The 14,643-nt window shown below is 52.6% G+C and overlaps 2 protein-coding genes across 2 annotated transcripts; both read right to left on the bottom strand.

Annotated features, from left to right (window-relative positions):
- Positions 1–4,062: 4,062 nt before the first annotated feature.
- LOC134429312 (loricrin-like) lies at positions 4,063–9,713 on the bottom strand. Its single transcript, XM_063176449.1, has 3 exons — positions 9,635–9,713; positions 7,882–9,171; positions 4,063–5,008 (listed from the first exon to the last, which is right to left on the bottom strand). The coding sequence occupies exons 2-3, from the start codon at positions 9,154–9,156 to the stop codon at positions 4,307–4,309; spliced, it is 1,977 nt and encodes a 658-aa protein (XP_063032519.1). The 5' UTR covers positions 9,157–9,171; positions 9,635–9,713; the 3' UTR covers positions 4,063–4,306.
- A 3,013-nt stretch (positions 9,714–12,726) lies between these two features.
- Positions 12,727–14,643, bottom strand: LOC134429359 (loricrin-like). The gene is made up of 3 exons (XM_063176502.1): positions 14,619–14,643; positions 13,340–14,255; positions 12,727–13,261 (listed from the first exon to the last, which is right to left on the bottom strand). Exons 2-3 carry the CDS (start codon positions 14,238–14,240, stop codon positions 12,903–12,905), a joined length of 1,260 nt encoding a protein of 419 aa, XP_063032572.1. The 5' UTR covers positions 14,241–14,255; positions 14,619–14,643; the 3' UTR covers positions 12,727–12,902.

Genomic DNA, 14,643 nt, shown 5'->3' on the forward strand with positions numbered 1-14,643 from the left:
TTCCAAAGGCAGGTGCTCAAAATAAAGACAATTTCCTCAGCTTTCCTCCCTCCTCGTGTCCTCTGCTCTCTCCAGGCCCAATTTCCTGAGCATGAGGAAAATCCTCTGTGCACATCCCAACCCTGCTGAGGATTGCTGGGATTTCAGGGAGGCAAAAATCATCCAGGATGCTGAGCTGGAAGAGGATCCTGCTGCTCCTTCCTCTCACAGTTTAAATCCTCCTTCTCTGTCCTTTCCTAAATTTCTTCAAGGAAGAAATTTCAATACTTCAAGGAAGAAATTTTAATACTTTCGTCTCCTGAATGTTTTCCAAAGGAGATTATTAAAGGAGTCAGGCTTATAAAAGCAATTAAAATTCCCAGTTTAACCCCGAGGTTTCTTATGAAAAATCAGCCTGCTGCCTCCCATTCATACCAAAATCCCCATTCTTTGCTTTAATTAATTTCCAGTTTGTCCTTTGGATGCTGGAAAGCACCAGAGCAATCCAAACATAACTACAGGTAATAAATTTTGCTTCTCAGCACAGGCAGTCCTAATTTTTGGGAGCACAAAGCAGTGCCAGCCCCAGAGCCGAGGATTCGGCTCTCAGTAACCCCAGGAAATGCCCCCAGAGCAAAGCTCATCTCAGCGCAGGGAATTCTCCTTGGAATTAAAGCTCAGCAGGCACTCACCTGGGCTGTGAAGGCTCTGGAAGAGGAGTGGAGCTGAGTGAATGAGTTGCTCTCCCCTCCAAGGACTTTTATACAGTTCCCAAGTCCCTTCCTGAAAATGCAATAACCCCCTGAGGGGAAAAAATGACCAAGGTATTTACAAAACAGCCCCACCCCTAATTACCCATCACCTTCAAAAGCTCCTTCCACCTGATTTCTTTGATTGACTTGTCAGGCTCTGGATTGTCTTCCTCGTCTTACACAGCTTTAATTGCGCCCTGCCCCTGGCGGGCTCGGAGTGAAAACCGTGTGGGCGGCCGGGGCTGGCTCACCCTCACGGCATGATGAATTTTGGGTTGCAAAACGGGTGGCGAAGGTGGTGAGTTTTGGGGTTCCTGTCCTCCCGAAACCTCTCACCTGGAGTCTGGCAGGAAGGAGAGGTCCCAGTGCCCCGTCCTCCCCGACTGGTCTCAGCAGGAGAAAAATCTTGGGGTTCTTGTGGAGAAAAACCACCATTCTCAGGTTGTCGCCATGAAAAATGGTAAATTCTTAGAAAGTCTTGGTTGAACGTGCTTGGAAAACATCTTTAAAGTAGTTTTCACCCCATGAGGCACCTGCAGGTACCAGAAGTGAGCTGAGGGTCCCCTCTCTGGTGGGGTCATTTACCAAAGGAACAAAACCAGGATGGTGAAGTCTGTGGCCACTGTGGGAGGCTCAGGTTGGGAGGTGACCTGGCAAACCCATCTGGTGGCACAGGCTGCTGCTGGAAGTGTTGGCTTCCACCTGTGAATTCCCCAAAAATGTAACAAGGTTTCCCCAACATGAGGGAGACCTTCTCCCCTGGAACAGCTGGAGTGTCTGGGGTAATTCCAGACCCTCCTGGACCTGTCCTTGTGTCACCTGCTCCAGGTGACCCTGCTCCCCTGCTGTTCTGGGATTCTGTGATTGTGAGATCAGGGATTCTGAGCTTCTGTGGTTCCATGGTTCTGTGATTTCCCACCTGTGTCCATCTACCTGGACATCTACTCCTGTAGTTTCTATCTCACCTGATTTTACGGCCATTCCACCATCACTGACACAGTCACCACCGATTTTCTTTGCTGATGTTTTTCCTGGTCAGCCCCAAGATGCCCCACGCAGAATTCCTCATTGAAATTTTCCATTTTTTCTCATATTTTACTCCATTTTATTTGCCAAGCTCTGGAGCAACGATGGGAAACCGGTGCCGACGGAAGCCGCTTGTGCAAACCTTGCACCCGTGAGTAAGCTGTGAGTAAAATGCTGGGTCAGAGACCACAGATCCCAGCTCCCCACACATCCTGAGCTCCACCAGCTCTTCCCTGGGGCGGGATGGGAGCACCTGGGGCAGTGCACTGGGGTGGTGCAATCCTGGATGCAACCATGGCTTCGCAACATCCCTGACTTCTCATTTCCCCTCCCCATCATGGAATTCCAGCAGGACTCCTGATGTGTTCTCACTCACTTCCCACCTGAAATCCCTCATGGAGCCATGAGGTTTGGCTGGGCAGAGATGCCCTGAGGCCGAAGGGTGGAAGAGTTTTGTTGGGCAGAGCCGAGGGGTTGCTCTGTTTGCTATCACTGAAACAATTCCTGGAGTTTCTCTCCAGAGGCGCCAGTTGGAGACTTTCATCCAGAAGCCAGAGTTGTGTTTACTGCTCAGCCTGTTTACCAACAGCTGCAGGAGAGGGGCCTTGGTTTGACAAGCACAGACAGGCTTGGGATGAGTCCTGGCTTATCAGAGTTTGGGATGAGTCTTGGTTTATTAGAGTCGGGAATGAGGTGTTATCAGGCTTTGGGATGACTCCTGTGTTATCACGGTTCCTCACAGGATGACTCGTCCCTGCCCTGTTGTGCAAGGAGAGGGGAGGAAACCTGGCTGTGCAAAAGGATAAAACCCAGCCTGGGACTCCTCCCAGCCTCAGGCTGGAGCTGAGCTCTGGGGAGGGCGGATCAGCTCCAGCTCCTCGTGTCCAGCCTTGGGTGTAAACCTGTGCACCCTGGATTTATTAAATATTGAACCATCCAAACTTTGGGAGTGCTCTTTGATAGCAGCCTCCAGAACCAGGGAGGAAAAAATGTGATTTTCAAGTTTTCTCTCTTTTGGGATGGACTGAAATTTTGAGGTGGTTTTTGGTCACTTGGATAAGCACAAATATTTGAAGGCTCCGAGCTTGGTTTTGTGGAATTCTCTGGAAATTTATTTGAGCTTTCAGAGTTTTTTCGCTTCCCTTAATGAAGGAAGGAAACCCACAGAAATATCAATGATGAAGTGGTAGATTTCAGAAATAGAAATAAAAGCAAATAAATGATAACACTGCCTAATTTTAGAATGGAATTTAATAGGGCTGGTGACAAAATCTTGCGTAATTGTCCCCACATGATTATCGTGTGACACTTTACATGTGAGGGATCCCGTGGCATCAAACACAGGTTTAGAGCTCAGAGGATTTGGGTCTTTGGTGATTCAGGGCAAAGTTTTCTGGATTTTTATGGAGTTGAAAAAGTCAAAATCCCCCCAGGCGGGTGAAACCAGAAAGGTAAAAAACTAACAATGTGATTTTATGTCTCACTTTTATATGGACCCAGATCTACAGGTGTTTTTTTTTTTCCCTTCCTAACAAGTATTTGGATGAGTCAAACAAGAGAAGATTAAAAGTTGGGCAAACCTCACGTCCCAAGCAGCACTGGAACCATCCTCTCCCCGTGCTTAATTTAGGGCCTGATCCTATCAAAAAAATGCCACGAGCAGGTTATGGAGAGGAAGCCAAGGAGCTCCTCGGAGTTGCCTCATGCACGAGGTTCTACGTGCTCGGGGTTTCGCCATCAGGGCAGGAGCCAAGTAAACAACCTTTCACTGCCAGGTCACGCTGTAAATAATAATCAGTCGGAAATCCCCCGGGAAATTGGCAGATCTCCTTAATGAGGCTTGTGGGGGGCTCCGTGGGGTGGGAAGAGCAACTCCAGAAAGAGCCAGGATGCCAGAATTAAGAGCAGAATCCCAAAATTCTGGAGTAGTTGGGGTTGGGAGGGAGATCTCCTGAAGCAGGAGATCTCTCCTGAGATCTTCTAGGTGGGGTTGGGATGTCTCTGGAAGGGGAGACCCCACTCCTTCCTCTGCCTTCTCTGTGGAAATAAATCCTCCCTCATACTGAGGTGGAATTGAGGTTTGGTTTATCCTTGTCCTGTCATTGGGCACTACTGGGAAGAGTCTGGCACCACCTGAACTCCCCTGGTTGAAAGTGATGTATTTTTATTGTATTAACATAAAATTTACATTTAAATTGGGTGTAAAATACACATGAAAAATGTCCTTTGTGTTGTGGAGATTCCTTGAGGGACCCACTTGCATTTTGAGTGAAGGAGCCAGAAATGAAAGAAACCATCCCAATAATGAAATTACCCACAGACCGTGAAATTTTATTTTCCAACCCTTGATCTAGAGGAGATGGAGAAAAGAACCTTTTCCCATCACCACAGCACAAACCCCTTTTTCCAGCAGCTCCTGGGGAATTTTGTCAGCACAGCTCTACGTGAAGAATGCGGAGCTCTGTGATGTAATGGCACCATTGAGGGGGGCAAAATTCCACTTTGGCACATCCAAGGACACTTTTGGGATGTGGGAGAGGCTGGGCCACTCATTTCTTCTGGATGGGTGGCCAGTGGGTGCTCTGCTTGCACTGCTCGCTCTTGATGGTGGGGATGACCACAGGGCATTTCTGCTGCACCACCTGGGCGCATCCTGCGCCCGCAGGGCTGATCTCTGGCCCGGGCAACATCCCAGTTCCATATGTTCCATATGTCCCATATGTCCCGTATCCATACCCTCCTCCGTAGTACCCTGATCCCTCAGAGACCCCCCCAGTGCTTAGGGTGCCACTCAGGGGTGCAGAGTATCCATATCCAGCCCCTGCTCCCTCCACCACTCCCGAACTCCCTCCATGGTAGATGGATCCTCCACCTCCCCCTGCACTGCTGATAACAGACCCCACATCCTCACTACCATACTCCATCCCCATTCCAGAGCCATAAACCGGGACTGTCCTCACCACAGGGTCCCAGCTAGACGTGACCCCACAGTCCCCACTGTTGACCACCAGGGACCCGTCGGTGTCACATGAGAACCTCCCTGAGATGCTGTAGGGGGCTGGCGCTGGCAGGGGCGGGCAGGACGAGGGTCTCCGGCTGTAGGTGACGGAACTGTCCCCACCACATGAGAAGGAGGCGCGGCCGTGGCGGTTGGTGAAGGCGCCCGAGCAGAAGCCGTGGTGGCTCAGGGAGATTTCTCGGCTGTAGCCGCGGTTCTGCCGTGACCATTTGCGCCGCAGACAGTGGTAGAGCTGGAAGAGGAAAGGAAAACATCCCTGGTGGTAAAATTGGAGGAGGAAAGGAAAACACCCCTGCTGGTAAAATTGGAAGAGAGGAAAACACTCCCAGTGGTAGAGCTGGAAGAGGACAGGAAAACACCCCCAGTGGTGAAGCTGGAAGAGGACAGGAAAACACTCCCGAACTTGCACAGTTTTGCTTCATGCCAGCACCAAGGCAGGTGCTGTCAAGCAATGTGGCAGTTCCAGGCTTTGAAACTGAGCTGGTAGAGAATCATGGAATTGTGGAGTGGTTTGGGTTGGAAGAGACCTTAAAGCTCATCCACTGTCACCCCCTACCATGGGCATGGACACCTTCTGCTGGATCAGTTTGCTCCAAGCCCCAAATCCAAGGATATCTGGGCTCTTCCTGAGATAGCTTTCCTCTTTCTACCTCTATTTCCAGGGAATCCAAAAGTTGAAATATGTTCTGAATCCAAAAACTGAAATATAAAATCTGAAATGTATTATTTTCCCCTCTAGTAACTGCCATGGTTTCCCCCACTCATTTTCATGCCCACAGAACTGCAAAAACATTGAGGATCATCCTCCTTTCTGTTCCTCAGTTGTTGTTTGATGGATCAAAGTTTCCACCCTGGCTCTGTTACTGCAGCCCCAAAATTCTTTTATAGAAGGTGATTGGCCCAGCCACAGAGGCTTGTGGCCATTCTGAGGTCCAGCTGTTATTAAATAATATAAAAATGTGTCCTGTGCATTCAAACCCACCAAGGTTGTGCTGTCCGCACGTGCCGACCCCACCACAGACACATCTGGGTTTTTACCCTGCTCATCTCTCTGCATCCCACTCTGGTGCCTTGATTTCACCTTTCTCCGCAGGGATTGGACCCAGAAGGGAGCTGGACCCCACCCAAATCCCGAGGATTTGGCTCAGGCAGACGGGTCCTGCTTCCAGCACAAGCCAAGGTATCAAATCAGCCTAATCCCATGACTAGGAAAGGATAAAATCCCAGAAAAAAAAGAGACTTACCCTCTTCAGCCATCGGAAACACATTTAGAAGGTAAAGGTAGACTGAATGAGACACTTTAACAGCCTCGGGAACATTTATATGGTGTTTAACATGTAAGGGAAGTGAGACACCCTCGGGAATGAGAAGGATTTATTTACCAAACTGCGATTCCAGTGTTTGCTTTGACTCCCGATCCATATCTCTCTTCACACCGCTCATTTCGCCGCTGTAATTGTTACTTCTGCTTAATGAGCCCATTCCTGTGCCCCTGCCCTGGGCTATACAGGAATCCTCTGTCCCCCAACCCCGGGAGAGGTGGGTGGGGATGTGGGTGTAGGAAAACGCACATCGAGAGCAGGGACAGTGGGGAGGAACAGCTCCCAAAGCTCTGGTGACAACCCGATCCCTCCCAGGTGGCTCCAGGGGGAACTTTTTTTTCCGAGGAAAATACCTGCATATGAGCCAGAAGCTCGTTCAAAGTGATTGATGCCCCAAGTGGGAATTTTGCAAGGCTGCTCAAAGAGAGCTTAAAAAAGGCAGAATTTGCAGAGGTGTGAATGTACGCATGCTTAAACCCAGCCTGGCTGGATTACACTTTAATGAAGGATTATGCCTGCACATCCCTCCCTTCCTTCTTTTTCGTCTCCTTCCTCTGCTGTGGAACCAGCAGTGGGGCCACATAGCAACTCCTGGAGGCTGAACCAGCTTTGGAAAATTCTGCTGTGGTGACAAAAAGTCCCAGTTTTGGCCAAAATCCCATCCCCGGGCAGAAATCCGTGCGTGGGGCTGTGGGGCTGCCAGGACAGGGTGCAAAGCATGGGGAGAGGGGGATTTTTGAGGCCAGGAGGAAGATTTGCAGCAGCCTGAGGGATTTGATGCTGGTTTTGTTCCCGCCTGCCTGGCCTGGGGCTGGGTTGGTTGGTTTGAAGGTGAGGCTTCCCTCTGGGTACAGATCGTGGAATTCCAGAATCCTTGAGGTTGGAAAAGCCCTCCCAGACCACTGAGTCCAGCCTGTCCCGGCTTTGTCAGCCAGCCCAGAGCACTGAGTGCCCTGTCCAGTCCTTTCTTGGGCACCTCCAGGGGTGGAGACTCCAAACCTCCAAGGCTTGGTCCTTCCTTGAACACTTGCAGGGATGGGGGCTCCAAACCTCTCCGGGCAGCCCCATCCAAGATCTGACCATCCTTCCATGAGGAAATTCCTCCTGGAGTCGAGCCTGAGCCTTCTCTGGCACAGCCTGAGGGTGTTCCCTCAGCTTGCTGCAGGAAGGAGGAGGATGGCAAGGCTGTGGATGTTGTCATGCCCACCTGCTGCTCTTGGGGTATCCCCAATCCCTGCTCTCCCCGACTGAGCCTGGTGGGTCTGGTCACATCTCCCATCAGGTTCACAGAGGTGGTCATTTTGTGCTGGCACCTCAGAGGACTCAGAGGGCCTGCACCATGCCCAAAAGGGTGTTGGTGCTGTGGTTCCTGTGAATTTTGGGATCTTCTGTTCCTCCCTCACAGAGCCCAGGTGGAAAATGAAGGTGCAAAACCTCTGAGACAATAAACCTGGTGGCTTTGGAGTGAAACATCTCATCAGAGACATTTCCACATCCCAAGACCACAAAGTGCGGGTTGGTGGTGCAAGGAAGAAATAAACTCCCAAAAAAAGGGCAGGTTTGAGCAATTGTAACATTTATTGGGTGTAAAAAGTGGCAGAACATTATCAAACCACAACACCAGGAGCAGGGCACAGCAGGGCAATCCTGGAGATCTCACATGAGGGTCCAGGGAACAGGGACAGGAGAGGACATGCTGGGAAGGACCAGGCAGCAGTTCCAGGACTGAAGGCAAGGAGGAGCCATGGCAGAGACTCAGAACTGGAGCTGGCTGAGGCTGTTACTTCTGCTGGCCATAGGGCCAATAGGAGCTCTGCTTGCTCTGGTGGGACACCACGCTGGGGATGACAATGGGACATTTCTGCTGCGAGGAGCCTCCGCTGCCACTTCCAGAGCTGATGATGATGGTCTGGCCTGAGGAGCCACCGCCGTATCCTCCTCCCATCCCATAGCTGGATCCTCCGCTGCAGCATCCAGAGGATCCACCACCTCCAATGATGGTCTGCCCTCCTGAGGAGCCACCACTGTACCCTCCTCCCATGCCATAGCCTGAAGATCCTCCGCCACAGTATCCAGAGGAACCTCCACCTACAATGATGCTCTTTGATCCTGAAGATCCACCATATCCTCCACCCATTCCATAGCTGGATCCTCCACCACAGTATCCAGAGGAACCTCCACTACCTCCACCTACAATGATGGTTTTTGATCCTGAGGATCCACCATATCCTCCACCCATCCCATAGCTGGATCCTCCACTGCAGCATCCAGAGGAACCTCCACTGCTTCCCCCTCCAATGATGCTCTTTGATCCTGAAGATCCACCATATCCTCCACCCATTCCATAGCTGGATCCTCCACCACAGTATCCAGAGGAACCTCCACTACCTCCACCTACAATGATGGTTTTTGATCCTGAGGATCCACCATATCCTCCACCCATCCCATAGCTGGATCCTCCACTGCAGCATCCAGAGGAACCTCCACTGCTTCCCCCTCCAATGATGGTTTTTGATCCTGAGGATCCACCATATCCTCCACCCATCCCATAGCTGGATCCTCCACTGCAGCATCCAGAGGAATCTCCACTGCTTCCCCCTCCAATGATGGTCTTTGATCCTGAAGATCCACCATATCCTCCACCCATCCCATAGCTGGATCCTCCACTGCAGCATCCAGAGGAACCTCCACTGCTTCCCCCTCCAATGATGGTCTTTGATCCTGAAGATCCACCATATCCTCCACCCATCCCATAGCTGGATCCTCCACTGCAGCATCCAGAGGAACCTCCACTACCTCCACCTACAATGATGCTCTTTGATCCACCACCGTAACCCCCTCCCATCCCATATCCAGAGGATCCCCCACTGCAGCAGGATCCGCCTCCTCCACCACCAGAGCTGATGATGACTTTGCCGGAGCCCCCTCCGCTCCCGCAGCAGGAGGAGCCTTGGGATTGGTAACTGGAGGAGCTGTGGCAACCAGAGCCCTGGCTGTGGCACCCGCTGGACTGGGAGGACATCCCATGGCAGCCTCCGGAGCTTTGTCTGGAGCACATCTTGGAGCAGTGACCCTGCAAGGAACGGAGCTGTCAGAAAGGAGAATCTTGGACATGCAGCTGAGCCTTCCCAGTTCAGGAAGGAAGAATTCCCAGGACTTGTCCCATCTTCTGCAGCCCTACTTTAAACTCCCACCCTGAGACCTGCCCTGACATCCCAGGGAGATCTCTGCAGGTCACAACAGTTCCAGGAACCCTCTGCGTGCAGGGAGGTTGGGAACACTTCCCGAGGTTTGCACACATGCTCTGACATGCCTCAAAAATGGTGTGGATCCTTCTGGATGTCTCACACTGACTCAGCAGCTCAAAGTTCAGCTTTCAGAGCTCCACCTGCAACGCCCCTGTCTAAGGAAGGGAGCTCTGTTGGCACCTCCAGTTGGTTTTGGAGACACCACGGTTCCAAGAACACCCAAAGACAAGCTGGTGGAGGGATCTCCCTGTGTAGAGGTTCCAGAAGTTTCTGTATCCATGGGCTTACCTTCAGTGCTGGTGGGAATGTGGTGATGCTCGGCGTGGGTTGAATGAGGAGCCCTGGGATGGCTGAGCTTTTATACCAGCTCCACCGTGCTCCGAGGGAAGTGAGACACCCTAAGGAATGCTGAGAGATTTATTGACAGAGCTTGGCCTCAGCTGCCTCCTTCCTTGACTCACCTGCAGCAGAGGAGATGTGAAGGAGGCGCATCGGCCCCGTTCTGTATCGCAGCCGATAATTCCGCCTAATCATTCCCTTCCGGGAGCCTCGCTCCGAATTTTTGGGGCAAGCAACATCTCGGGGTCTGTTTTGGGGGGGACCCAATGTGTTTCTTCTGGGATGGAGCTCTCTGGGTGCTCAGGACAGAGTGGGGACTGAGCAGATGCCAAGTGGAGTGAGTTGGAGCCAGTGTGATGGAAGGACAAGGATGAAGGATGTGCTTGAGCAGAGTCACAGAGAATTTTGGAGAATTCCCTCAAAGACTGGCAAGACGGGGAGCAGGAGCACATCCATCCTGCTGGAAAAGGCAAGAGGTGCCACCCCAACAGAATTCCCTTCTTTGGAGCTGCCCAGATCTGTGTCAGAGGATGTGACAGTGACAAAGGGGACATTTTCCTCCAGTCTTTTGTGACCCCAAGGTGGAAGCGGCCGTTGGATATCCACGGAGGTCTGTGCTCAGCTCCAGCTTCCAGGTGTCTCAGTCTCCAGGCTGGAGTGGGCAAAACCTTGGAATCCTTCCAAGGTTCCAGCCTCCTCCATCCTTGGAATCCAAAGTTGCACTTGAAGGCCATCAAGACCTGACCCTTGAACTCCAGGACATTAAACAACATCCTCTACCTCAACAGGACCCATTTCTGAGGGTTTTGGTGGCCACCCCACCCACACCTGAGCAGGGGAGTCGCCTGGATGTGTTCCCTGCTGGAGGATGACAGTTTGTCAGCACAGCTGTCCCAGCACCAGCTCTGTGTCACGCGTGTTTGGAGCCTGACAGCAGCATCCGCCCTCACGGGACATTGAGTAGAGGAAGGATTAATAGAGGTTCTGGCTGTGGGGACAAGTCACAGCAGCAGCAGGTCCTGGCGGTCATCACCATGAACGTGACTTTGAACACTCACACATGACACCCTTGGGATGGGGACAGGGCCACCAGCAGCAGGGACACACGTGCAGGGGCTTCCTTCGTTCAGCTTTGGAGTCCCTCCCATGGCCTTATCTCTGTTCTCATCTCCAGATCTGAGGTGTCACCGCTGTTCTGGCTCCCAGCTCTGGCGTGTGGGTGTTGTACTCCTGAGCATCTCAACACCTTGATCCCTTCTGTGCCTTCCAACCTGCAGGGACTTGCCCAGATTAGGATTTGGGATTAGCCAGACTCAGGATTAGCAGCTCATTGGCACAGAGGGACACCCAGTGTGAGCAGCTCGTCCTGACCCAGGGATGTGGAAAGGCCGTGGAGGTTTTTGGAGAGGTGGTGAGAGGAGCTCCTGCAGATCACAGAGTGTGGAGAGGCCAGGGTGGGACCCGTGGAAGCACTGGATCTGTAGCACATGGATTTGTTTGCCAGAGCTGTAGGAAAAGCGTGGCTGGAGCACAGGGTTGGCACTGCCACAACCTCTCCAGGTTAGGGAGAAGTTTGTATGCCTGTGTTGGATGAAGGAAATGGGGATGTAAAATGCTTCAAGGCCACGTTCTCAGTTTTGTGAAGCTCTGCTGGGCCCTTTTTCCTGGAGTCCTGGAACCTTTGAGAAGGGCTGGCAGGTCATGGTGCCTCTTCATCTCCTCACCGCAAACACCTTGGTGGTGGTTGATACAAGAGAAGACAAATCCCTGGCCAAATCCTACCCTGGATCCCTTTTCCCACCAGATTCCCTCAGGCACAGTGATGCTGACAATGTGGGGCGTGATCCTGGAGTAGAAGTCTCCATTTTTCTCCAAAAGGCAGGAATCTGACAGTCGTGATCCCTCAAGAGTTTCAGTATCCCATGGATTTGTTTGCCAAAGGTGTAGGAAAGGCGTGGCTGGAGCACAGGGTCGGCACTGCCACAACCTCTCCAGGTTAGGGAGAAGTTTGGATGCCTGTGTTGCGTGAAGGGAAATGGGGATGTAAAATGCTTCAGGGCCACATTATCAGTTTTGTGATCTCTGCTGGGGCCTTTTCCCTGCAGTTCTGGAGCCCTCAGGAAGGGCTGGCAGGTCATGGTGCCTCTTCATCTCCTCACCACAAACATCTCGGTGGTGGTTGATATGAAGGACAAATCCCTGGCCAAATCCTACCCTGGATCCCTTTTCCCACCAGATTCCCTCAGACACAGTGATGCTGACAATGTGGGGCACGATCCTGGAGAAGAACTCTCCATTTTTCTCCAAAAGGCAGGAATCTGTCAGTCGTGATCCCTCAAGAATTTCATGGCCGATGATCCCACTAATTCCTGATTTTGTTTCCTCCCTACCAGGTGTGTTTGTGAGGTGAACAAAAACCCTGTGAACTTAAAATTTGCTGGACTCAAGACTAATCCCACCAGTTCCAAAGAGGACTTTGGGAGTCCTTTTTGAGAGGATTTTCCTGATTTGATAGGAATGCCAATTGTCTGTGGGCTGCATCCAAAGAAGAGCAGTCAGGAGGGTGAGGGAGGGGTTTTTCTGCTCTGGTGAGATCCCACTGGGAATGCTGCGTCCAGTTCTGGTGTCCTCAGCATGAGAAGGACATGGAATTGTTGGAGCAAGTCCAGAGGAGGCCATGAAATTGATAAGAGGACCCCCTCCTCCATGGAGCCAGACTGGGAAGGTTGGGAATGTTCAGACTGGAGGAGAGGAGGTTGGGAATAATCAGCCTGAAGACCTCAGAGCCCCTGCAGGATCTGCAGGAGCTCCAGGGAAGCTGGAGAGGGACCTTTCCTCAGGAATGGCAGGGACAGGACACAGGGAATGGGATCAGGATGAAAGAGGGGAAAATTATGTTGGATATAGGAAAGATCTGCTCTAGCACTGGAGGGTGGAGGATATTTCCCAGCAGAATGTTGTGGATGTTTTACTCTTTTTTTTTTTTTTTTTTTTGGGAAGAAAACCCACAAAGGAGAATAGAACCTCACAAACCAGTTCTGTCCGTGCACAGAAGTCTTTATTTCCCGTCACATTTGTGGCACAGAGGAGCCACCTGGGAGTTCACAGCACAGGGATGCAGCACCAAGGGAACACAAGGGATGGGGACGTGCTGGGAGAAAACTTGGAGGGCAAAGACTTGGCCATTCCTGATGGGAACAGGAGCTGCCCAGGGCTCTTACTTCTGCTGGCAGGGCCAGCTGGAGCTCTGCTTGGTCTGGTGGGACACCATGCTGGGGATGACAACGGGACATTTCTGCTGTGAGGAGCCTCCGCTGCCACCTCCAGAGCTGATGATGATGGTCTGGCCCGAGGAGCCACCACCGGATCCACCACCACAGCATCCAGAGGATCCGCCACCGCCTCCCCCTCCCATGATGATCTTCCCTCCTGAAGAGCCACCACCGGATCCTCCTCCGCAGCATCCAGAGGAGCCTCCTCCTCCTCCTCCACCACCAGAGCTGATGATGATCTTCTGGGCTGATCCCCCACTGCCACCGCCGGATCCTCCACCACAGCACCCACCACCTCCACCACCTCCGCCGCCCATCATGCTCTTTGAGGAGCCACCACTGGATCCTCCACCGCAGCATCCACCACCTCCACCACCTCCACCTCCCATGATGACCTTCATCCCAGAAGAGCCACCACCAGATCCTCCACCACAGCATCCACCACCTCCACCACCTCCACCACCTCCCATGATGACCTTCATCCCAGAAGAGCCACCACCAGATCCTCCACCACAGCATCCACCACCTCCACCGCCCATCATGCTCTTTGAGGAGCCACCACTGGATCCTCCACCGCAGCATCCACCACCTCCACCACCTCCACCTCCCATCATGCTCTTTGAGGAACCGCCACTAGATCCACCACCACAGCACCCACCACCTCCACCGCCTCCACCGCCCATCATGCTCTTTGAGGAACCGCCACTAGATCCACCACCACAGCACCCACCACCTCCACCGCCTCCACCGCCCATCATGCTCTTTGAGGAGCCACCACCGGATCCGCCACCGCAGCATCCACCACCTCCACCGCCTCCACCGCCCATCATGCTCTTTGAAGAGCCACCACCAGATCCACCACCGCAGCATCCACCACCTCCACCGCCTCCACCTCCCCCACCTCCCATTATGATCTTCATCCCAGAAGATCCACCACTAGATCCACCGCCGCAGCATCCTCCGCCTCCTCCTCCTCCTCCCATCATGCTCTTTGAGGAACCACCACTGGAGCCTCCGCCACAGCATCCTCCTCCTCCTCCTCCTCCCATCATGCTCTTTGAAGAACCGCCACCGGATCCCCCTCCGCAGCATCCAGAGGAGCCTCCTCCTCCTCCTCCTCCGCCGCCAGAGCTGATAATGATCTTCTGGGCTGATCCTCCGGAGGATCCTCCACCGCAGCAGGATCCGCCTCCTCCCCCGCCGGAGGAGCCCTGGGACTGTTGGCTGCCCCGGCAGCAGCAGCAGCAGCCACAGCCGTGGCACCCGCTTTGTCTGGAGCACATCTTGCAGCAGTGACCCTGCAAGGAAAAGCTTTTTACTCCAGGGCAACCACCAGTTCTCACTAGGCTTGTGACCCCAGTCCAGCCCAACATCACTTTGTGGTGGCCAGGATCATCTTTTAAAGATTTTTAGCCCAAAGTTGTCTCATCTCCTTATACCAAAGCCATTCCATCTCCATCTCAATGCTGATGAGAGACAACTTTCAGCAGCACGGGCTGATCCTGCTTCTGCTTGATCTGGTGGGACCAAGGCATCCACAAGACATTTAAATTCACCCCAGCAATTTTCCTGCCCTTCCAGATGTTTTTCACCAAAACTTTTGCATTTTGGAAGCAGGAAAGGAAGAGAAGAATCCCTCCCTTGGGCAGACATGGACTTACCCTTCTCGGCTCTGACCACGGACAA

Source organism: Melospiza melodia, chromosome 25 (genome assembly GCF_035770615.1).
Source record: "Melospiza melodia melodia isolate bMelMel2 chromosome 25, bMelMel2.pri, whole genome shotgun sequence".
In the NCBI taxonomy this organism is placed as follows: Eukaryota; Metazoa; Chordata; class Aves; order Passeriformes; family Passerellidae; genus Melospiza; species Melospiza melodia.